Here is a 19,070-nt window from a genome sequence, read left to right on the forward strand (position 1 = left end):
ACTGAAAGTCCTTGCGTCCTTGTTCAACATGATCACCTGAATGAGAGATTGAATTTTCAGACACAACCCACATGCGTATTGCATGTTGCATACTTAGTAGAAAATCTAAAACATCTAATTTTCTTAGGTTAGGTTTTAATTTTCTGGTACTAAATTTGTTATTTGAAAAACTCGAATTTTCTATTACACAAACATGTTTTTCCTGATTTTTATTATTTAACTCGCAATTTCCAATGGGGCTCACTGTAGACCAATGCAACCTCTTATTCGAGTAAGTAATCCCAGTCTCCACAATTTAAAACCATAAAAATTTTGCAACCACAATCTCTTAAAGCATTTTGGATCCCCCAAGTGTGAAAACCCACACTCTCGAAGCCCTAGCAAATGATGTAAACAAGAAATTCGACAAATCGGACCACTTTCAGGGTATGTGGGCACATTCTTTTTAACTCAAATCCTACAAATGTTAACTGCTTTTGCAGTGGCTACTTGCCTAGTGATGTTATTACAAAATGACCTACTTCCCGAAAAAGAGCAGCGATTGGCCGCCATTACTGTTCTTCATGAATTGTATAGGGGAGAAAGTTTAGTTAACAACCCATTTGGCAATGTGTTTATTCATATTTTGTTTCCTCCCGAACAACATAGTACAGTAGGAGCTCCAAAATTGGAATATGCTGGCCAATTACCCAGACTGGGTGATGTTGAAAAGCACTTTATAATTCAGTTAATATCTGATGTGCCTAAGGATGTTGTGAGTCTAATTTGCTTAAGATAAACTGTTAACTAAATTATGCCTTTATAGCTCCTTAAAAGAACTGCCTATCAAGTCATAAACTCAGACACACCTCCAAAAAATAGTGTTGATTTGAGCGCTCTGCGATTATCATTAGCAGAAAAACAGTTAGAGCTGCCTATGACTAGCAAATCGGGAATTCCTGTAATTTTTTCTTTACCAGACAAAACGGCTAATAAAGAGTAAGCCTCTATGGTAATTAGAGAGCAATTATAACTTATTAAATACAGGCTTCCAGAAACGCCGTTAAGGGAGATTGTAAGTAAACTAGCCACAGGGGAAAATGCCCCAATAAATCGCGTCTATAAACCGGAATTTGTAACTCTAGCCCCGCCACTATTAAATTGCCAAGATGAGGTAAAAAACACTTTAATAAAGGTTTAATTTCGAGCAAATTAATTTATAGTTAGTGTGGTTGAATCTTACAAATCCTAAGGAGCACTTGGTGTTCTATGATGCTACCATGTGCGTACCTGATGTTGCGGGCTATGAAGCAAGACAGCTAATGAATAAAGCTTATAAATCTGCCCTCTCACTTCCTCAACAGCAACAATTGCTGGGTGAGCTAGAAAAAGAACCTAAATTGGTATACCACATTGGTTTAACTCCATCTAAGGTGGCTGGCTATTTTAAATGATAATGATCATGATTTTTTACGAAAATTAAGTATTTTAGCTACCAGAATTGGTCGAAAATAACCCGCTAATTGCTATTGAAGTGTTACTAAAACTCATGCAATCCAAACAGATAACCGAATATTTCAGTGTTTTGGTGAATATGGAGATGTCCTTGCATTCAATGGAGGTGGTCAATAGGTAAAATATTCCTCATTCATTTCTTAAATTACAGAATTAACATTCTTATTCTTCAAGACTGACGACGACTGTAGATCTCCCTACAGAATTCGTCCATCTCTACATTTCCAATTGCATATCGACTTGCGAAACAATAAAGGACAGATACATGCAGAACAGACTCGTGAGGCTGGTATGCGTGTTTCTGCAATCCTTAATTCGCAATAAAATTATTAACGTTCAAGTAACACAATTTTAATACCATTTTTGGCAATTTTTCCTGGTTAATTCTGACCAATTTTAGGAGTTATTTATAGAAGTACAAGCGTTTTGTATCGAGTTCAGTCGAATAAGGGAGGCGGCAGCTTTATTCAGGTTGCTTAAACAGCTGGAATCTGGCGAGTTGGGTTTGTTATCATCACCCACTTCTAACAGTAAGACCAAATCGGATGGTTAAATTTTTTATGTATTTATGTTGTTTTTAAGCGATTTTAATACTGTATTCTTTCAATGATAAAATACAACATTGTTCATATAAGACTGCTTTGGATCAACATTTTTAACCACTTCTGTATTACTGCAGAGGTTGAGGGTTTATGACTGATATTCCAATCACCCTTTGTAAATTTTCCCTATCTAGCCATTTATGAAAACTCTTCCTTTAGTTAAATAAAAAGTCATTTAGTTAACACAATTTATAGTAAATAAAAAACATATGCACGATTCTAATTATTTATAATCTAGCTCATATTCAGAACCAATTTTGTTCAAGGAACTTTTTTACAATACTCATATATAAAATTTCACGATAAAGAAGTGAAGAAGATTAAGCAAAATTCATCTTGATCATTGCTTAATATAGAGTCGGCATTGGGTAGCTTATACAGAGAAATTTAAGACGTTAGCTTAAAATATGGAGGAAATAGAAATTTTGTGAAAGAGAGCAAAGATAACGTCAAAAATAAAGCTATAATGGTTTTGTTTGAATATAATAACACTTATAGACGCCATTGCATTTTGAGATTTAACACAAATTGTGTTTAAACTAATTTCGGGGATTACTAGAAAGCAAGACATTGCCTTAAAATTTTGGAACAAAACTTAATAATCGTGCCATTGCAAGAACCCCATTCGAGATGTTTCTGGACTTAAAACGATTATGTATTAAAGCCATATTCAACGATCTTTTGAATGTGAACAAAACTCTCATATTTTAAGTAGTCATAAATCGAAAAATCGCAATTCTTAGTTGTGTACTAAAACAAGACCTTTCAGCCGGGTTTAAACTTGAAATCTAAGTTCTTTGCGGTATACAATAAAATCAATAATTTTGTAAATATTTTGAAATCTGACAAGGTGAGCTGTGCCTCGTCCTAATGCTACAAACCTCCTGCCTACTAAGAATCATCACTGCATTTGGTTAATTAAATAATATCTGTTTACCGATAATTCTAATAGTTCAAGAATTTTAGTTCAATCCATATGTTCTGACGGCGTAACAAAATACTTTTAATGACACCTTGAAACATCGTCTACTACAACAGCCCATTAGAAATGACCTAGAGTTTTGAAAATAAAATAAAATTTATTTTCTTATATTTTGAAGTGTTTAGAAAAGTTATTCTTGATTTCAAAATCGCCGATTCTCAATGGCGTCCCAATAAAATAAGAGTTATCTCACAAGATTAAAGCGAGTTAATCGACTTCAGAGGCGCCTCTAAATTTCTGAATTGAACCTATTTTGTATGGACCCTTTTATCTATTATATAATTAAACTAGAAACTTTAATGAATTAGTTACTATGTACAAGGTGCCTTTAAAATAACTGTACAACGTTTGCCCAAAATTAATACCATTTTTTCGAAATAACTACTAAACATTATTATCGATTTTCACTAATTTTCTAACTAAGAGTAACTACATAAATTGTCGGATTTTAACTGGAGAGATATTTTTTTAACGCGTGAAAATATTAAAAATGGCTCGTGTTTCGTAAATAAAAGTTTGTATTTTTGTTACCTCCTGTACATGTGACTTTAATGTTTGCTCTGTCACAAGCTTACTTTATTTTGAAACTTTTTTGTCACTTTAAAATATTCGCCAGGCATCCAGTCCCTCTATAAAATTATTTACGATACCTAGCAATTTATCATTGTTGCAAAAACAGTGTTAAAAAAACGATATTCATTTTAGAAATTTGATGCCCTATAGCCGTAAAAAGATGCAACGTTAGATATACTTTATATTTTAGTCAAGCGTTGTAGTCATTTCAGGGACACCCTGTACGTATATATGTAGTATAGGTACAAAAGATTGCCACACTTACACTGACGAGATACCAGGCACTTTAAATCCATTTCACTGGTATGCTGTCGGACACAATAGCTGAAAGAACTCTGACTATATCATTAATATCTATTTTGCGCTGATTAAAATCCAATAAAACCAGTCAAAGCATCTATACAAGGATAAGAATATTTTATAAGTACCTAATAAGGCTCTTTGTACAGAATTGACGCGTGTTTAAATACTGCTTTTGTACTTAGCTAAACTGATTTAACAAAAACTTAATTTTGCGGAGAACATTCGTCCACTTCTTCTATAACTGAGTCCTGCTCGAATCTCTGTCGTTGTAGCATTAATTCGAGGAATTTCTGCAAAGAAGCAACCTTTAAAAGGTAAAATAATGATATTATTAAAATCAAAGGGTTAAACTTTATTAATAAAATTAAAGCAATACTGATGTAAAATAACAAAAACTACAAAAGCAAGTAAAAATATTAGATAAAACAAACATTAAAAAAAAAATTAAAAAAAAACAGGCAATCACAATCACATATTATTCTCGTTTACCTCTTCGTTGTTTATCACAATAATTCTTTGATCTATCTTAGGGATTAATTGACAAGTTTCTTGTTCCAAGTCGTCCAAAGACGCTCTTCTAGTCAGTTTTGTTGAGTGATGAAAGTTGTTGTGAGAAGGAGTTTCAATGGTACTGGCCCTGCGCAATGGTGGGGGGCCATCTAGTTCACTACAGTCTAGCATTTTCACCAAACTGTGTCTGAAAAAAAAAGGTTCAAATTGCCAAAAAAGTGAGATAGGGCTAATAGAGAAATTACCGTCTGGATAAAGTTACTAATGACTGTCTATGTTTGGATTGTTTTTTCGTTTTTCCTAGCCTCATATTAATAGCCTGAAAGTGGTTTTGGATAGCCATCCCTAATTCCGGACACTCCCCCTCAAACACCTAAAAATTTAAATGAGAAATTCGAAATTGAAGAAACAAAAACCTACCAAAACTTCTGCATCTCTGAACATTGTATACCCATCACAACCACTATGCAAGTAATTCTTAGTAGCTAGCCGATAGTGCTGATCGAGCTTTAGATATTCATCCCCTATTCTAACAAAATTCGGTTCCACCCTTTTCCCAGGTGATTTGCTGGGATTAAAAGCAAAGCTCACCCCTGCTACTTGTGGAAATCGGCCCTCTAGTTTGGGATACATACAAACAGCATTTTCCAAAGCTTCTAATATTTGTTGTCCTAAGCGAAAAAAATGTAATTTTCAATATTAGCATGTTTCGTAAGAATAACCTGAATGGGACTTTTTTTGGTAACAATGCAGACTACAGAAGTGTTTTATCCGCGTCATTTTGACTTCAGTCCATATTAAATAATACATAATTCTGCTTTCAATGTTAGAAACTAACCTGAAATTTTAAGAACTACCAGAGGGTCTCTCATTGGAATGATGTTGGTCAAGTCGCGCATTGTAAAATCGCCAGCAGGATGGACTTGATCGGACCGGAATGTGCCTGAGTTTAAAATTACCAAATCCGCCCCTGTGGCGGCCAAAACTACATCACAAACCTAACGAAAGAACCGAGAATGTCTTAGCGAAATTTCAAAAAATACAACTGCGAATGAATACCCAATTTCCTAAATTCGATTCTGATGTTCTAATCGCGGCAAATCTACCGTCCAAAGGTACCGCAAAGCAGGCCAGTACGTCGTCCATTCTCGACTGGACCACACCTAATAAAAGTGGAAACATGAAAAAAAAAGCGGAAAGTATGACCCTTTAGGTCTTCCTAGAAAAACAAATTCAAATCATTTTCACTCACTGGAGTATTTATCCAACTTCTCCTTGAGTTTCGTATCCTCAAGAAACTGCGACGTCACATCCACCGCCTCAACTGTAACCTCAGGTTTTCCTCCATTTTTGATTTTCTCGAAATTAACCGTTATTTTGCTGAATTGTCGGAAATCAGTGCCGCTCTTTATGAGGTACTTGTCATGTATCATGTTAATTTCGTAGACGTGATCGTGCCCGCCCAGAATCAAGTCGATTTCGTTGCAATTTTCAGCCAGTTTGATGTCGTTGGGGGTGCGCATGTGGGTGAGTGCTATTACGTAATCACAGCCCTGGAATTTTTTTTTTTATCCTACGGAACATGTGATGCGGAAACCTTAAAAAAATACACAATTTCCTGCATGTTATGATGTTTTTAAAAGTTACTCCTCTTGAAAAAGCAAATCTATTTCTGTCTCTTTTTATTTAGTGAGAATAAAGTAAGATGATCGCACACTCCATATGCTCTAAAATAGCCAACTATTATTGGTAGGCCATGAATTCACCAAGAGTGCTTCTCGTTGGGCGACAGAGGTTTTAACAAAAGGGCGTGTTGCGTCGAAGTTGTCGTGAATTTGATTTAGTTTAGTCTATGAAAATATGTGTATTAGTATCGAATACATATTTCTCTCATAAATTATAAAAGTTTATATCTTGTTCAGTTTATTTTATCGCTCTTCTACTAAGTCATCCTCACTGTAATAAACAAATGAAGTTTTCCTCACCTCTTGCTTAAGTTGCACAGCTAACTTCTGTCCCGCCTCTACATAATCCAGGAATGTAACTTCCTCTGGATTAACGGTGGCCAGAGTGTCTAGCCACTCCTTTTCCACCAAACCGACCAATCCTATCCGACGTCCCGCCCAATGCACCACGTGTGTTATCCTACCCTCCCCCAGAGGGCGTCCTGTTTCGTTGTCCACCACATTTGACATCAACCAGGGAAAGTCCGTCTGGGCCACCCATTGGGAAAGCACCTCCAAACCATGATCTAGGATAATTTTATCAATTACCAGATATTTTAATAAAGAGTATATATACGTAAATACCGAAATCGTGGTTTCCTAATACTGCGCAATGGGTCCCTATATCGTTCAATACTGTAACCATCTGTTCGCCTTTAGTGAAGGTGCTTACTACAAATAAGATAAACTATGATGATAAGATGATGAGATATATTATTCGTGATAATGTGCAAATGAAAGTGGTGGCTACTTACGCATGCTGGGGGAAAACGCATCTCCACTGAACAAGACCAAAGGATTGAGGTGTTGGAAGCTTTTGATAGCAGTACAGAAGCGGGCGGCCCCGCCCACCGGTTCTGGGCTCTGCCTAGGTTCCACATTATAAATATCGTTGAAATGCAGGATGACTAAGCTGTCCGACATGTTCGAACCTGCTAGGGTGTTGACAGCTCGACGACCTGCTGCTCGTACCTCGAGAGATGCCTGACAATGAAGAGTACACATTTTTAATTTCATTATTCAAAGAGATTTAGTCAAAAAATAGAGAATCAAATTTCACAATACAACTGACAAAACTTGAATGGAAAACATAGAACAGCGTATCTACGTCAGGAATTGAAATAAATTGGGGGTTCTCATCAAACGAAAATCTTCGAAACCTGAATACTCACACTAAAGACAAAAAGACTTTGAACTTAAATGTATCTGTCTCTGCTGTCTAACTTAGATTATCTCAATTTGAATACTTGTGAGACCGGATACATTCAACACTCAAAAACATAAACAAATGCCTGGGAACAAATTAGAAATTTGCCGACCTAGGAGTGAAGATGCTGATCCCCCAGTATTTGTGTCCATATTTAAGACTGCCATTCATAAACGCTCAATACTTTTTGATAAGAAAATAGTTTTTTGTAGTAATTAATTCTATTATAGATGAGATACCGAAGGTTTGGTAGTGACGATTTCATCATCAAATCGGTGTTATATACTCACAAATAGAAAAATAAATAACCCGTAGATTTCTTGCTGCCTAGAAAACGAACTATTTTAGACTCTTAATAACTAAAAATTCATAGCTTTATTATGTGCCATTATAAATATAAAGGGGGACAACGCCACAAATAACGTTTTTGAGGGTCAAGACACTTACACTCAAAATAGATTCGATCGGTTTCTTGCCAGGTTACAGTCCACTTATCTAAATACTGGGATATAAATTTTAAAACATGTTAAATTCTATCAAAAAATCGTTTCAAAATAGTAATTTTCTTCCAAAAATTTCAAACCACTTGGTTACTCACTTTTGAATCTCAACAAAAACACTCTAATAGCAGGCAAGGCACATTCGCTCCACTTTCTGAGTTATCTCTGCAAATGACTGATGTGTTATAGTCTAATTAGAAATTCAAAACCGAATAACAATGTCTTAATTAAAAGCACAGACACGTTTATTTTTTGCTGGGGGACACAGGTGTGCATAGTGGGCGGACGAGCCAAGAAATATTTGATGAAAGTCCCACATAGTGAACTCAATACCTTTACACTGTTATTCTTAAAAAAATACACTGATGCTTGCAAATGCACGTTTCTGCCACTAAAAAAGCATCTAGGACTACAAGCAAGTGACTAACATTGATATAATAACCTGTTTGAGCCAGCCCACAACGCTGGTCACTTTGCTCGTTACTTCTGCAGGCACTTCTATGGAGTGGTCTTCCACGAGGGAGCTCCAACGCGCTCGTAATGCTGCTTGAGCAGTGAAACTTGCCATTGTCTGAACATATAGGAAGGAAATCATTTCATTAAAGCAATGATGTAAATAGTGAAAAAAACGGAAGTTTTACATTAGACAATGAGATTTTTATGACAGTGTTGTGATGAAGCGATAAGAAGACCAAACTCCTTTTTGATGCATAGAGATGCCTTTACTTACTTGAAAAAAGACAAATTTTTGGCTGATTTTAAGCACACTTTTCATTGTTGCAATCAGTCTAGATTCAATGTAATATGAAGAGTATTAGAAAAAGATTGTAAAGGGAGATCTATCGCACATGCTATATGCACCAAACTCAATGTTTATAACAACGATTTGTTAATTCTTACCATACTTGGTACTTTGGACTAAGATCTGAAGGACTTAAAAATATATTGAGCACATGATTAGACAGTTTACTTACATAAACGGGGTATTGGTGAGATGTAATATTAAAGAAATGTGCGATGACAATAAAAAGACACCCCAAAAACCGCCCTTCCCGGTGATGGCTTAGGTCTTTCAACCCTTGCAAGTACAACAGTATTGATCCATTTACACAAAGCTTGTGTAAAATTGAATCGAAAGACAAACTCGTTCGCTGTAAAGGTCAATATGCTAATTATTACACAACGACGGTGATTTAATGATTTTCCAGTGGAAAGTGCCTTTGGAATTTTTAAAGGGATACGGGGTGCAAGGACGAGGGCGAAGGACGTTTATTATTTATGAATGAAAATGTCCAAAACCACCGGCCAATGAGAAGCTCCGAAACTTCCGCATTAAGCTTGTTAATTCCGAGTACCTACATTTCAGCGACTGTCTTTGCGTAATGCATGCGATTAAAAAGAGACAAATGCCAAATTCTAAGCTACCGGAGCGAATTTCCGTTATTTCATAACATAATTAGTTAAACAGTCTTTATGTTATGTGTCTGTCCTCTTTGAATATTATAGCAACTGAATAATCAAGAAAGAGAGAGGAAACAATCAGGTGGGCACAAGATATATTCATTTGTCAACTACAAAAGAAAATGACAGAATTAGACAGATATTGAAAAATAGGTCTGTTCGATGGAGCCATCATAAACCTAAATAACATTTTTGTAAAGAAATTCATCCCCAAAAAAATACAAACATACAATGTCTGGACGTATGCCGAAAGTCGATCTGGACAAACTGAGCTTCAGCGACCGGGAATTCATCCAACGCATCAACAAAGAAAACCAGGAAAGGGTATCGCGTTTGAAACGCATGAGAAGAAACAACATTATCACCGGTTGCATTCTTGGGGGGCTCGTGGTCGCCATCTACGGTTATACTATCTACGCGGTAAAGCAAGAGACCTTTTTGGATGATTTTGAAGAGCCTGTAAAGATTATTGAACAGCCAAGTAACAAAGCATGAGCACTGCTCTTCGAGTGAGTGGGGCGAGGTTACCTCCCCTGCCTAGTATAAGAGATTTAATTAAGATGTATAGGCTTAGGGCTATTAAGCAGTTGTCTCAGAACTTTCTTATGGATGAGAGATTGACTGATAAGATTGTACGTGCAGCTGGGAACATCACTAACCATCATATCTGTGAGGTGGGGCCAGGTCCTGGAAGTATTACTCGTTCCATTTTAAAGAAGCAACCCAAAAGATTAATTGTTATTGAAAAAGATCCTCGTTTTGTGCCGGCCTTAGAGCTTTTGAGAGAATCTTGCAAGGAAGATATAGATATGCAAATTGATATTGGGGATATTATGCATCATAATTTGGAGAAAACCTTTGAAGGAGCTCCAAAGCGAGAATGGGACTACTCTTCACCCCCAATACATCTAATTGGAAACTTGCCATTTAGTGTCTCCACTCATTTAATTATCAGGTGGCTGGAAGCAGTGTCTCAAAAATCCTCTGCATGGAGTTATGGGCGAACTCCAATGACTCTAACTTTTCAAAAAGAAGTGGGAGAAAGGATGATTGCCCCTCCTGGTGATAAGCAACGTTGCCGCCTCTCAGTTATGTGCCAAATGTGGTGCGATGTCCATTACAAATTCACTATTCCTGGTACAGCCTTTGTCCCAAAACCAGATGTTGATGTTGCTGTAGTCACTTTATGGCCTTTAAGACATCCTTTGGTTGACATCCCTTTTTCTATGGTGGAGAAGGTGGTGAGAACTATGTTCAACATGAGGCAAAAGTATAGTGAAAAGAGCATCATGAGATTGTTTCCAGATTGTGTTGCTGAAGAGCTCACTAAAAAGATGATAGTTTTGGCAGAAATAGATCCAACCACAAGATCTTTTCAGTTGACTAATGAAGATTTTGTTCATATTTGTTATGCCTATAAATTGCTATGTGAAGAATATCCACAGTTAGAGGAGTTCAATTTTAGAATGCCAAAAGTGCAGCGCGAGGAGTATTTGCAGAAGTTTGAGAGTTCTGTTAAAAGGACAATTGTTGATTAGTTTCTTTTTGTAGTTTTGCCGCAATTGTTTTGTTTCAAAGAAACTTGTGGATATATTATTTAATAAAGGTTTTTAGAAGAATCTTAGTTGCAGTTTCTGGTAGTAAAAAACAGAGGTTTATGTTGCTTAAATACATTTCATTTCCTACAGTTTTTGAATTAATATTTTAATTGTTATTATTAACAAATTTCAAATACAAAATTGCCCAGTTGATTAACTATCTTTGTTATTTTATGATGTTTTTAAAAAGACACACGAAATTGACCGACCATATTTATTCAATGTTGCTTTCAATTCTTAACCTAACCTCACATTGTATATTAAGGAATTTAGCAACTATTTGAAAACTTAAGGTTATTTGCTGCAAAATTCGTCTAGTCAAATTCACATAAGGCAAATCAAAACCCTTTCAATGCGTGTCACACAGGTTCTGTCGAAACAGCATATAGGATGGCACTTCCAAAACCATTGGCATGTACAAGGAAAACGAAAAGTATTAAAAACTGCTGCAGAAACTGTTCTCAAAGCGAAGGGCATTAAGATTGTGGACCCTAACCAATTCTTAAAGGAGAAGGTTGTTTATGAAAGGTAGTTCTTTTACCGGTTTTTATTTGAATAGCTCAGTTTCAAATTCACAAAGTTCTTATCGAGATACTACTTCAATTCATGAATACACACATATATATAACTTTTCCTCTCACAATCATTAATTAACTTGCTACAGATTCGATATAATCGGTCCTAGAGGTCCTAGACCTCAAAACATCAGTCCACCAAACTGGCATGATAGATCCCTATTTACATATGAGGACCACAATGCCCTATTAGAAGGCCTAAATCAAGCCAAAGTTCTCACCAACACAGTCCAAATACAAGAGGGTCTACCTGAAAACTATTTAATAAAGGACATAAGCCGAGAGCTAAACCGCAAAGTCAAGAAAGTAATCTTTAGTGCACATGTATTTGACGCAGAACAGCAAAAACTAGCAAAGATTAAAGACCCTGAAAGACCCGCTTTTAATTTTCCAAGGGTCTATGGAATCACCCAAAATAGGGTGTTGTAAGTTTGATAGTAATGTAAAGTGTAGTATTGAAAATTAGGTTTTTAGTAAGTTGTTGATCAACAAGCTTTTGAGTCTGATAGAGACTTCAGTTGAGCCGAATTTAGTGCGGCAGCGTTACTTGGCGGAAAATTTGTACTTTCAGTACCCATTTGAGAGAAATGGGGACTTGATTCAGTTCCAGTTGGTTGGGGATATAGTTTTACTTTCAGAAAAGCCTCTAAGCCCCATAACAAGTGTTAATGTAAATGAATTTGAATTACCTAATTTATTTCCAATTAAACCAACAGTGACTCTGAATGAAACCAACAGCTATATCTTGGAGACAATATATCGTAAGTTATTAAGTACTGGAGATTCATGTGCTTAAATATGAGACTTTATAGCTGTCACAATGCAGTCTTCCAAGCACCATCCTCACACTTTGTTCATAAACTTTGATAAAGAATATGTAAAAAATCTTTTTGAAGAAGAAGTTACTGAGGATCAGATTTTTGGCAGGGCTCTTTTGAAGGCTTTTACTGCGACTGCTTCCTATGCCAAATCTCAATTTGGGGTAAATTTTCTTAAAAACTTAAATCTTGCATCTACAAAATGTCTCTTTAGGAAGATGTAAAAAAACTACCGTCTCCAGTAACTCTTCAGACGGTCCAAACCAACGGCCGACAGTTCCACTTCGGAGTCTTCCAATTAAATACCTTGGATCTGGATAATTCCGAAATAAGGAATATTTGGTATCAAACTCCAGCAATGTCTTTGTTTGATAAGTGCGCTTATGTATTAGGAAAGCCCGTGTTGGAGGGTTATAACAGAACTGTTATGAACCATTTACTAGCGTTTTATAACAATAATAACTAAATTTGTGTGTTTTGTTGGAATATTATATTAAACTACAAATGATAATTTTTCTATTCATTTATGTGTCACACCGATGCTCTCTTTGTAGTTAGGGTAACGTTCAATAAGGTGTTTGAGGGGTGATAGCAAGTATCGAGCAACAACCTACAACAACCTTTTTTAAAAACGCTAAAATATTGCCATTATTACAAACCGTTCATTATCCGTATAACTCAATCCGAGGCAGTTACAAGAGCACACTGAAGTCTGGTCGAAATCCTCGTCCAGATAGCTGTGACCGCCCATAACTTTGCCATTCACATTCATCATTTCACTATCCAAAGCGAAAACGTGATGAGAACAGGACTGCAAGTCTTGCTCATCTTTCCTGCTCTCCTCCGGACCTCTAAAACATTTATTTTTACATTAACTCTGCTTCGCAACATATTAGCAACTTGCATTGTCATGAATTTAAGGACGAGTAAGTTGATGCTGGCAGCCACTACAGCCAGGCCAAACAGAATGAACACCAAGCTTAAAGTTACATATCCAGGTTTGTTGATTAAAGCATTGTCATTTTGCAACGCTACATAATCGCCAAATCCAATAGTGGTCAGAGTAACAAAACAATAATAAAAACTATCAAAATAAGTCCAGCCTTCGTATCTAGAGAAAACTGCAGCCCCAGTGGTGATAATAATGGTTGAGAGCATTCCCGTTGCAAACATGAGGTTCATTTCTGTCGCCTCGACTTTGTCGCACTTCAAATACTTCTTAATCTGCTTGATTATAATCGAGGCTGCTTTGTTGAGACGTTCACCGATGCTTTGGAACATGATTAGTCCCAATGGAATGCCGATCTGATAACCATTTATAGTACGAGTTTAGGTTTCACATGTGCACAGTATAGTCTTACCATGGCGTAAGCCATACAAAAGGCTTTTCCTCCTGCGGTAACCGGAGTCGAGTGTCCATAGCCAATCATGGCTAAAACTACTGTGGCAAAATAAAAAGAGCCCGCAAACTTCCATTGGGGACCTGCTTTATGAGGCTTATTCTCAATAATCATTAGTTCAATCATTTTATAGTCCTCTTCCGATATGTTGTATTTAGTTTTTAATGAATGTGAAGATACTGGAGGGTATTAAAAAATATGAATAAGAAGAAAATTGGGAAGAGGTCACATGCCTTTTAATAATTGATCTCGTTTCTCTTCTTCCTTCGATTCCAGTGCGTCGAACACAGCAGCGCCGATTAGAAGATAGGTAAATGTTGTCACTACTAGTGATAGGGTTCTTACATTTTGGCGTTTCATGACAAAATTACTTCTGACCACCGCAACAATTTGTTTGTGTTTATTTCTGGTGTAAATGAACTGAAACGGGGTGCGGGAAAATCAATAATTGCAGGAGATGAATCTGGAAGGCATAGGCGCCGAATCACACGGGAGCGTTTCAGTTACTTGAGCCGCTGGTTTGAAATGTACCTACCTTTAAATACTTTTGTTTTTCGGAGTAGGAGATGTTAATAAATATTTTAAAACATATCTTTATTGAAGATAAAACAGTAGTTTTGCATAATTAACAAATTAAAAATACATTTAAGAGCTTAGCACCCACCAAAATAAAAAATGCCACCAATATCTTAATTCTTTTAAAAAGAACTTTGATATAAATAGGGAGCTCTGTCTATTCGCACTAAAATCGCCCTATAAATTGCATTCTTCCATTAATATTTCATTCAGAAACCCCCAAGAAAGCAATAAAATATGTAATAAATATTATCAATTGATAATTGCCCACAGAATAAATTCTCCCAAATAACTCATTAGTTCTTAAACCTCAAAATCTTCTTGTGATCCTTGATTTCTTCCAACTTATTTAAATTATCCCACCAGAATTTCAACCTATGCTTCACAATCAAGGCAAACCATGGCGTCCATTGCCCAGTTAGAGTGGGAACAAAGTTGTCAAACTCATTCTTTGGTACAAAACTTATTTCGGATATTTCATTGGGGTTTGGTTTCAGTTGTACATCTTGCTGAATGAAGATCACATAGTCTAATTCATGTTCTCCATATTTACCATTACCTTAAAATTATCAAATCATTTTAAATTTCTTTGCCTTTGAGCCTAACTCAATACCTTCATCCTTATAATGCACCCTGGTGATGTAATGCATGATATCCAAAGGTATGCTATCAGTAGCTATGCCTAATTCATAGTTCAATCTCCTCTGAGCTGCTTTTTTAATGCCAATGGCATCTCCTTCTTCTTCCTCCCCTGCAAAGTTCCCCAAGGGGTGGCTACAGCATGAGTTTGTATAGCAGTCAGGGTAAGTTATCTAAAACTTTACCTTGAGAACCCAAACACTTCCAACTACGATATATTGTTGATCAAATTTTGTACACTTAAAGTAATTAACTTAAGATAGCATATTTCCATAGGTTACAATACTTTAAGTGTGTATATCGAAATATCTCAACCGATAACGTTTCTCGTGTAAATTAATTACCCACCTTGTCTGAGGATCTCTTCTGCAGCAACAAATCCCCCTTTTTATTAAATAAAAACACACTAAATGCCCTGTGGAGAGGTATATTGCCATTCTCTTGTACTAAATGACAATATTGTTTGCTGGCTTGGCCTAAGATATTATCGTCATCATCTACCAGGAAACACTGGTCTTTTATCATAGCTTCATGCTGTGGGTCTTTTACCAGGTTGCTTTTGGTGGCCACGGCCCCTGTAATGGTTCTTTTAATGATGGTTTTTGGAGTATTTGAGATGCTTCTGACTAATGTTGTTAACATTATGTTAGCTGTACTAAAACTAATAAAAATTTATCCCAGTGTGAAATACAGTCAAATACATCTAAGTATACTTAAAAAATTATAACAGCAAGTCGATTGATCGAGAATGCGCGAAATTGGGTATACAAACTGAATTCTGATTTATCAATACTCATTGCACAAATACAGAACAATTGGAAATTCGGCAGTTTGTTGAAACTTTCACAAAATCAAATTTGGGAGACTCAATATCTGAATGTTTTGGTGTATGTGTGATAGTTACCTTGGAAGAATGAAAACTGTTCATGCGCATTATCCTGTTTCAGTATCACAGATTGTGGAAATAAATGATAGTGTGATGGCAATATTGAAACGTGTTACGTTTTAAAAGAAAGTAGTGGTAGCATTTTCTGCCTCGTTTCACGGTTCTGTCATTGTTATCAAGATTAAATTTTTGAAATAGGCAACTCGCATACTTACAGCTGTTGTCCCGTATATGGCGTTCTGCGATGACGCGTCATTGTCAAACTTGTTTCAAATTGTTTTGATCCTCCTATATTCGCGTTATTTCGATTAGTGTTTAAGAGATGGAAGCACTTGGTATAGTTTACGTTTTTCCGTAACGCATCTGAGTTGAATTGACTTCAGAAACTTAAAACTGTATCGCTTCTCGGCCTTTTGGCTAAGATCAAAGTGTAGTATCTGTTCTTATCAGCTTAATATCTGATACGCCCCGCATGCGGGGCCAGTATATTAAACTGATTTTTGGAAACTGACGGAGGTTAGGGGCTTGCTCCACCTCTGTCGCGGGTTGGCCCAGTATTGCAGTATCGCTGGGATCGGCCCATTTAAACAAAATTGAAAATCACCCATGATGTTAATTACCTTTTGTAATATACAATTATATATGTATATGTATATATATACATATGAATTTTATAGGACTGAAAAAATGAACTTCATTTAGGGGGTTACATATGCACCTTTATTAATCCTTAGAGCACGAATATATAATAGTAAATCGGAATTAACAAATCGTAGATGTTAAACGAGACTTTGGGCTTATTATTTTTTACTTCCAGTTTTACTTTTACATACAGAGCGACTCTATAAATTCCACCTTAAAAGAAACCTTTTTTTATAGACCGACAATAAAATTTAGTTCGGGACTTTTACGCGATGATCTTTATGTACCACGTATTGTACAGGCTAGTTCTTCTACAAAGCGGAGGCACCAGAGATGATTTCAATCAACTCTCTAGTAATGACGGCCTGCCGAGTCCTGTTGAAGGTCAACGTTAGCTTGTCAATCATCTCTCCGGCGTTCTTGCTGGCGTTATCCATAGCTGTCATCCTGGAAGACTGCTCTGAGCAAGCTCCTTCTTTCATTGAGTAAAACAAAAGGGATGCCAAGGAGAATTCTAAGTATGATTGAATTACTTCATCATCCAATGAGTCATAGATAGACAGTTTAGGGGCAGTCTGAAAGTAATTTTTGATGTACGTTTGGGTAACCTCCATATTTTCCACAAGTCTACAAGCTTAGGCTTTCTTAAACTGACAGTTTTCCGCGTCGACATATCAATTTTAGCCATGCTGAATATTCTGTTTGACTTGTCTACTAGTCTGCATATGATAAAACTGTCAATTAAGACTTGAGCCTAGTTTGTGGACCTATAGAAAACATAGGACTATAATGACTACTAAAAAAATGACTTACAGCGACGGACTGCAAGCTGAAAACAGGCAAAGTGTCAGTTTGATAGGATACTACAGACTTGAAGCGATTGTAGACAATTTCCCCTGATCCAAACTTGTAGTCGCTCTTCAGAACCGCATCGGCCAACTTGGCGGCATCAATGAAAGTGGGGGGCAGACGCCCCACTTCATTGCATGCCAAAATGATGTTCTTGCCATAGATACGAGACAAAATGGCGCGGGATTTGTCCCCTACGCAGACTACTTTAATGTTCTGGTCGTCCTTACCCAACTCGTTACGAATATGACGAGCCACCGAGGTGTGAACGGCACCGCACAGACCTGCGGTAGATAGTTGTTACTATAACTAAGAACTAGGGGGTTGTTAAAGAGACCTTACCTCTGTCAGAGGTCATAGCAATGACGAGTTTTTGGGGAATATCAGCGGGAGGGGCAATTTCAGCTTGTTCATAGAATTGTTTAGCACCATTGCCAATGGGGCGCACCTATGATATAATGGACTATTATAATGCCTCAATAATTGCAAGGTATAACAAATAGGCCAAAATTAAGTGTCAAATTATTAGAACCTTAGCAACTACCTAGAGCATATTTTTTTAGTAATATGCACAATCTACCACACATTGTAATATATATTATTATTATAATCAAAACCAGTTTTTTACTACTGTTACTTTACACTCAAGCTAAACTAGTCAGAACTTCAATAATCTGTCTCTAATAAAGATTATAAAAGCATTACAGTCTTGTTTACGGGTGTTGAGTTATTGAGAATCATAAATATTGGTTTAATCAAACAAAGTCATTTCCCTTTTAGACTCATCATCAGTAATCTTCACTTTTGTGTCTAAAATTCTGAATCCTCAATTACATAAACTCACCTGCTTCAACTCCCTTTCAGCTCTAGCATACTTGGCAGCTGACACCATCTTCATGGATTGGGTAATTTTTTGGATATTCTTCACGGACTTGAGACGGATCGAAATCGCCTTTAGAGTGGCCATGCCTCTCTGCTGCTGCTGTGCAGGGACATTCTGGGCCAGGACTGGCACTACAGCCCCAAATCGACCCAACATCTTTGGCTTCACAAACAGATCATATTTAGGGTAAGAATTTGAACCATGGACCCAGAGATAATTGTAGAATTAAATGTTTATTATGGAGAGCAATTTTTGAAAATTATATAAAAAAAACTATAATGTTCAAGTTATGTAATTGTGCGGTAGTAGTGCAAGCATGTAGGTGGAAAAGGGGGTTTAAAAGTGATTTGAGTAGATACAGTACCTGCTGGTTTTAAAGCCCTGTGTGTTCAGGGGGCGATTGAGGTGGAATTTTGAATCTTCAGGGTGAGTAAGCTAGGAAAATTAGAAAATAAAGAGGCGAAAAACTAACCTTTTGCCACTTCACAGAAATGCAAAGATTGAACCGCGTTGTCACGTTTTGGCATTGAGTTGAAGTAATCGTATCGAGATAAACTCGTCAGTCGGCCGACTTTGATTTTTCTTTTATTCATTTTTCGAGTGCAGATTATTATTATAAATTATATAGGATATTTATTAAAAAGTCGACAGGAGACGTTCATTTAACTTTATTATAAATATATATATTATATTAGTTTTCCTGCTCACAAAGAAATTGGTATTGATACGGCAATGTGGCAAAACGAGGATGATGTTTGATTCTGATGGTTTTGACGTAGAATTGCGACATTGCCAACGTGCCAAAAATATATGAAGATATTTCCTCACAGAAAGAACTTTTTGGCTGT

General features: G+C 36.5%; 8 protein-coding genes and 1 non-coding gene across 19 annotated transcripts; 5 read left to right on the top strand and 4 right to left on the bottom strand.

The window, feature by feature from the left end:
- Positions 1–103: 103 nt before the first annotated feature.
- Not11 (CCR4-NOT transcription complex subunit 11) lies at positions 104–2,128 on the top strand. The gene is made up of 9 exons (XM_066286555.1): positions 104–271; positions 335–426; positions 483–754; positions 806–978; positions 1,027–1,153; positions 1,203–1,412; positions 1,472–1,611; positions 1,669–1,834; positions 1,895–2,128. The coding sequence occupies exons 1-9, from the start codon at positions 234–236 to the stop codon at positions 2,045–2,047; spliced, it is 1,371 nt and encodes a 456-aa protein (XP_066142652.1). The 5' UTR covers positions 104–233; the 3' UTR covers positions 2,048–2,128.
- Positions 2,129–2,308: 180 nt separating this feature from the next.
- Positions 2,309–9,185, bottom strand: LOC136341504 (mannosylglucosyl-3-phosphoglycerate phosphatase). Of its 8 annotated transcripts, none has more exons than XM_066286546.1 (12): positions 8,870–9,185; positions 8,338–8,466; positions 6,944–7,172; positions 6,774–6,860; positions 6,450–6,715; positions 5,717–6,017; positions 5,524–5,627; positions 5,303–5,462; positions 4,885–5,135; positions 4,710–4,837; positions 4,444–4,651; positions 2,309–4,259 (listed from the first exon to the last, which is right to left on the bottom strand). In XM_066286546.1, exons 2-12 carry the CDS (start codon positions 8,461–8,463, stop codon positions 4,158–4,160), a joined length of 1,962 nt encoding a protein of 653 aa, XP_066142643.1. In that variant the 5' UTR covers positions 8,464–8,466; positions 8,870–9,185; the 3' UTR covers positions 2,309–4,157. The 8 variants fall into 8 exon arrangements, with proteins under 8 accessions (XP_066142643.1, XP_066142640.1, XP_066142642.1 ...); XM_066286543.1 differs by lacking the exon at positions 8,870–9,185 and adding an exon at positions 8,626–8,827; XM_066286545.1 differs by lacking the exon at positions 8,870–9,185 and adding an exon at positions 8,626–8,825 and having other exon boundaries at positions 2,309–4,244.
- A 280-nt stretch (positions 9,186–9,465) lies between these two features.
- Ccdc56 (Coiled-coil domain containing 56) lies at positions 9,466–9,851 on the top strand. Its single transcript, XM_066286572.1, has one exon. It carries the CDS (start codon positions 9,588–9,590, stop codon positions 9,849–9,851), a length of 264 nt encoding a protein of 87 aa, XP_066142669.1. The 5' UTR covers positions 9,466–9,587.
- On the top strand, positions 9,848–10,975 carry mtTFB1 (mitochondrial transcription factor B1). Its single transcript, XM_066286558.1, has one exon. It carries the CDS (start codon positions 9,848–9,850, stop codon positions 10,892–10,894), a length of 1,047 nt encoding a protein of 348 aa, XP_066142655.1. The 3' UTR covers positions 10,895–10,975.
- A 207-nt stretch (positions 10,976–11,182) lies between these two features.
- Positions 11,183–12,858, top strand: mRpL37 (mitochondrial ribosomal protein L37). Its single transcript, XM_066286556.1, has 5 exons — positions 11,183–11,482; positions 11,619–11,954; positions 12,004–12,290; positions 12,342–12,511; positions 12,562–12,858. The coding sequence occupies exons 1-5, from the start codon at positions 11,307–11,309 to the stop codon at positions 12,811–12,813; spliced, it is 1,221 nt and encodes a 406-aa protein (XP_066142653.1). The 5' UTR covers positions 11,183–11,306; the 3' UTR covers positions 12,814–12,858.
- Task7 (TWIK-related acid-sensitive K[+] channel 7) lies at positions 12,803–14,230 on the bottom strand. Its single transcript, XM_066286559.1, has 5 exons — positions 13,981–14,230; positions 13,709–13,926; positions 13,252–13,652; positions 13,007–13,198; positions 12,803–12,957 (listed from the first exon to the last, which is right to left on the bottom strand). The coding sequence occupies exons 1-5, from the start codon at positions 14,105–14,107 to the stop codon at positions 12,879–12,881; spliced, it is 1,017 nt and encodes a 338-aa protein (XP_066142656.1). The 5' UTR covers positions 14,108–14,230; the 3' UTR covers positions 12,803–12,878.
- Positions 14,231–14,324: 94 nt separating this feature from the next.
- Positions 14,325–16,018, bottom strand: LOC136341513 (isopentenyl-diphosphate Delta-isomerase 1-like). 3 transcript variants are annotated; one of them, XM_066286565.1, is made up of 4 exons: positions 15,867–16,018; positions 15,311–15,537; positions 14,937–15,135; positions 14,325–14,882 (listed from the first exon to the last, which is right to left on the bottom strand). In XM_066286565.1, the coding sequence occupies exons 2-4, from the start codon at positions 15,485–15,487 to the stop codon at positions 14,620–14,622; spliced, it is 639 nt and encodes a 212-aa protein (XP_066142662.1). In that variant the 5' UTR covers positions 15,488–15,537; positions 15,867–16,018; the 3' UTR covers positions 14,325–14,619. The 3 variants fall into 3 exon arrangements, with proteins under 3 accessions (XP_066142662.1, XP_066142661.1, XP_066142660.1); XM_066286564.1 differs by having other exon boundaries at positions 15,311–15,623; positions 15,867–16,017; XM_066286563.1 differs by lacking the exon at positions 15,867–16,018 and adding an exon at positions 15,676–15,860 and having other exon boundaries at positions 15,311–15,623.
- A 227-nt stretch (positions 16,019–16,245) lies between these two features.
- LOC136341742 (U2 spliceosomal RNA) lies at positions 16,246–16,436 on the top strand. Its single transcript, XR_010732539.1, has one exon. It is a non-coding gene; the product is annotated as a U2 spliceosomal RNA (small nuclear RNA).
- A 109-nt stretch (positions 16,437–16,545) lies between these two features.
- On the bottom strand, positions 16,546–18,843 carry ATPsyngamma (ATP synthase, gamma subunit). Of its 2 annotated transcripts, none has more exons than XM_066286561.1 (5): positions 18,695–18,843; positions 18,184–18,384; positions 17,682–17,787; positions 17,304–17,623; positions 16,546–17,065 (listed from the first exon to the last, which is right to left on the bottom strand). In XM_066286561.1, the coding sequence occupies exons 2-5, from the start codon at positions 18,376–18,378 to the stop codon at positions 16,802–16,804; spliced, it is 885 nt and encodes a 294-aa protein (XP_066142658.1). In that variant the 5' UTR covers positions 18,379–18,384; positions 18,695–18,843; the 3' UTR covers positions 16,546–16,801. The 2 variants fall into 2 exon arrangements, with proteins under 2 accessions (XP_066142658.1, XP_066142657.1); XM_066286560.1 differs by having other exon boundaries at positions 18,587–18,745.
- Positions 18,844–19,070: the final 227 nt, after the last annotated feature.

Source organism: Euwallacea fornicatus, chromosome 10, assembly GCF_040115645.1.
Source record: "Euwallacea fornicatus isolate EFF26 chromosome 10, ASM4011564v1, whole genome shotgun sequence".
NCBI lineage: Eukaryota > Metazoa > Arthropoda > Insecta > Coleoptera > Curculionidae > Euwallacea > Euwallacea fornicatus.

Coding starts and splice junctions, on each gene's coding strand:
- LOC136341513 (XM_066286564.1), bottom strand. CDS start 15,604: ATGTTAACAACATTAGTCAGAAGCATCTCAAATACTCCAAAAACCATC. Junction 15,136..15,310: donor AGAAGAGATCCTCAGACAAG/GTGGGTAATTAA, acceptor GTAAAGTTTTAG/ATAACTTACCCTGACTGCTA. Junction 14,883..14,936: donor GGTGCATTATAAGGATGAAG/GTATTGAGTTAG, acceptor GATAATTTTAAG/GTAATGGTAAATATGGAGAA.
- Not11 (XM_066286555.1), top strand. CDS start 234: ATGGGGCTCACTGTAGACCAATGCAACCTCTTATTCGA. Junction 272..334: donor CAATGCAACCTCTTATTCGA/GTAAGTAATCCC, acceptor AATCTCTTAAAG/CATTTTGGATCCCCCAAGTG. Junction 1,612..1,668: donor TCAATGGAGGTGGTCAATAG/GTAAAATATTCC, acceptor TTATTCTTCAAG/ACTGACGACGACTGTAGATC.
- Ccdc56 (XM_066286572.1), top strand. CDS start 9,588: ATGTCTGGACGTATGCCGAAAGTCGATCTGGACAAACTGAGCTTCAGC.
- mRpL37 (XM_066286556.1), top strand. CDS start 11,307: ATGCGTGTCACACAGGTTCTGTCGAAACAGCATATAGGATGGCACTTC. Junction 12,291..12,341: donor TATCTTGGAGACAATATATC/GTAAGTTATTAA, acceptor GAGACTTTATAG/CTGTCACAATGCAGTCTTCC. Junction 12,512..12,561: donor ATGCCAAATCTCAATTTGGG/GTAAATTTTCTT, acceptor ATGTCTCTTTAG/GAAGATGTAAAAAAACTACC.
- ATPsyngamma (XM_066286561.1), bottom strand. CDS start 18,378: ATGTTGGGTCGATTTGGGGCTGTAGTGCCAGTCCTGGCCCAGAATGTC. Junction 17,788..18,183: donor CTGAAAGGGAGTTGAAGCAG/GTGAGTTTATGT, acceptor ATTATATCATAG/GTGCGCCCCATTGGCAATGG. Junction 17,066..17,303: donor TCAGCTTGCAGTCCGTCGCT/GTAAGTCATTTT, acceptor AATTACTTTCAG/ACTGCCCCTAAACTGTCTAT.
- Task7 (XM_066286559.1), bottom strand. CDS start 14,107: ATGAAACGCCAAAATGTAAGAACCCTATCACTAGTAGTGACAACATTT. Junction 13,199..13,251: donor GTCCTTAAATTCATGACAAT/GCAAGTTGCTAA, acceptor TAAATGTTTTAG/AGGTCCGGAGGAGAGCAGGA. Junction 12,958..13,006: donor AGTTATACGGATAATGAACG/GTTTGTAATAAT, acceptor AGGTTGTTGTAG/GTTGTTGCTCGATACTTGCT.
- LOC136341504 (XM_066286543.1), bottom strand. CDS start 8,670: ATGAAAAGTGTGCTTAAAATCAGCCAAAAATTTGTCTTTTTTCAA. Junction 6,716..6,773: donor ATTAGGAAACCACGATTTCG/GTATTTACGTAT, acceptor AAATTATCCTAG/ATCATGGTTTGGAGGTGCTT. Junction 4,838..4,884: donor TCAGAGATGCAGAAGTTTTG/GTAGGTTTTTGT, acceptor TTAAATTTTTAG/GTGTTTGAGGGGGAGTGTCC.
- mtTFB1 (XM_066286558.1), top strand. CDS start 9,848: ATGAGCACTGCTCTTCGAGTGAGTGGGGCGAGGTTACCTCCCCTGCCT.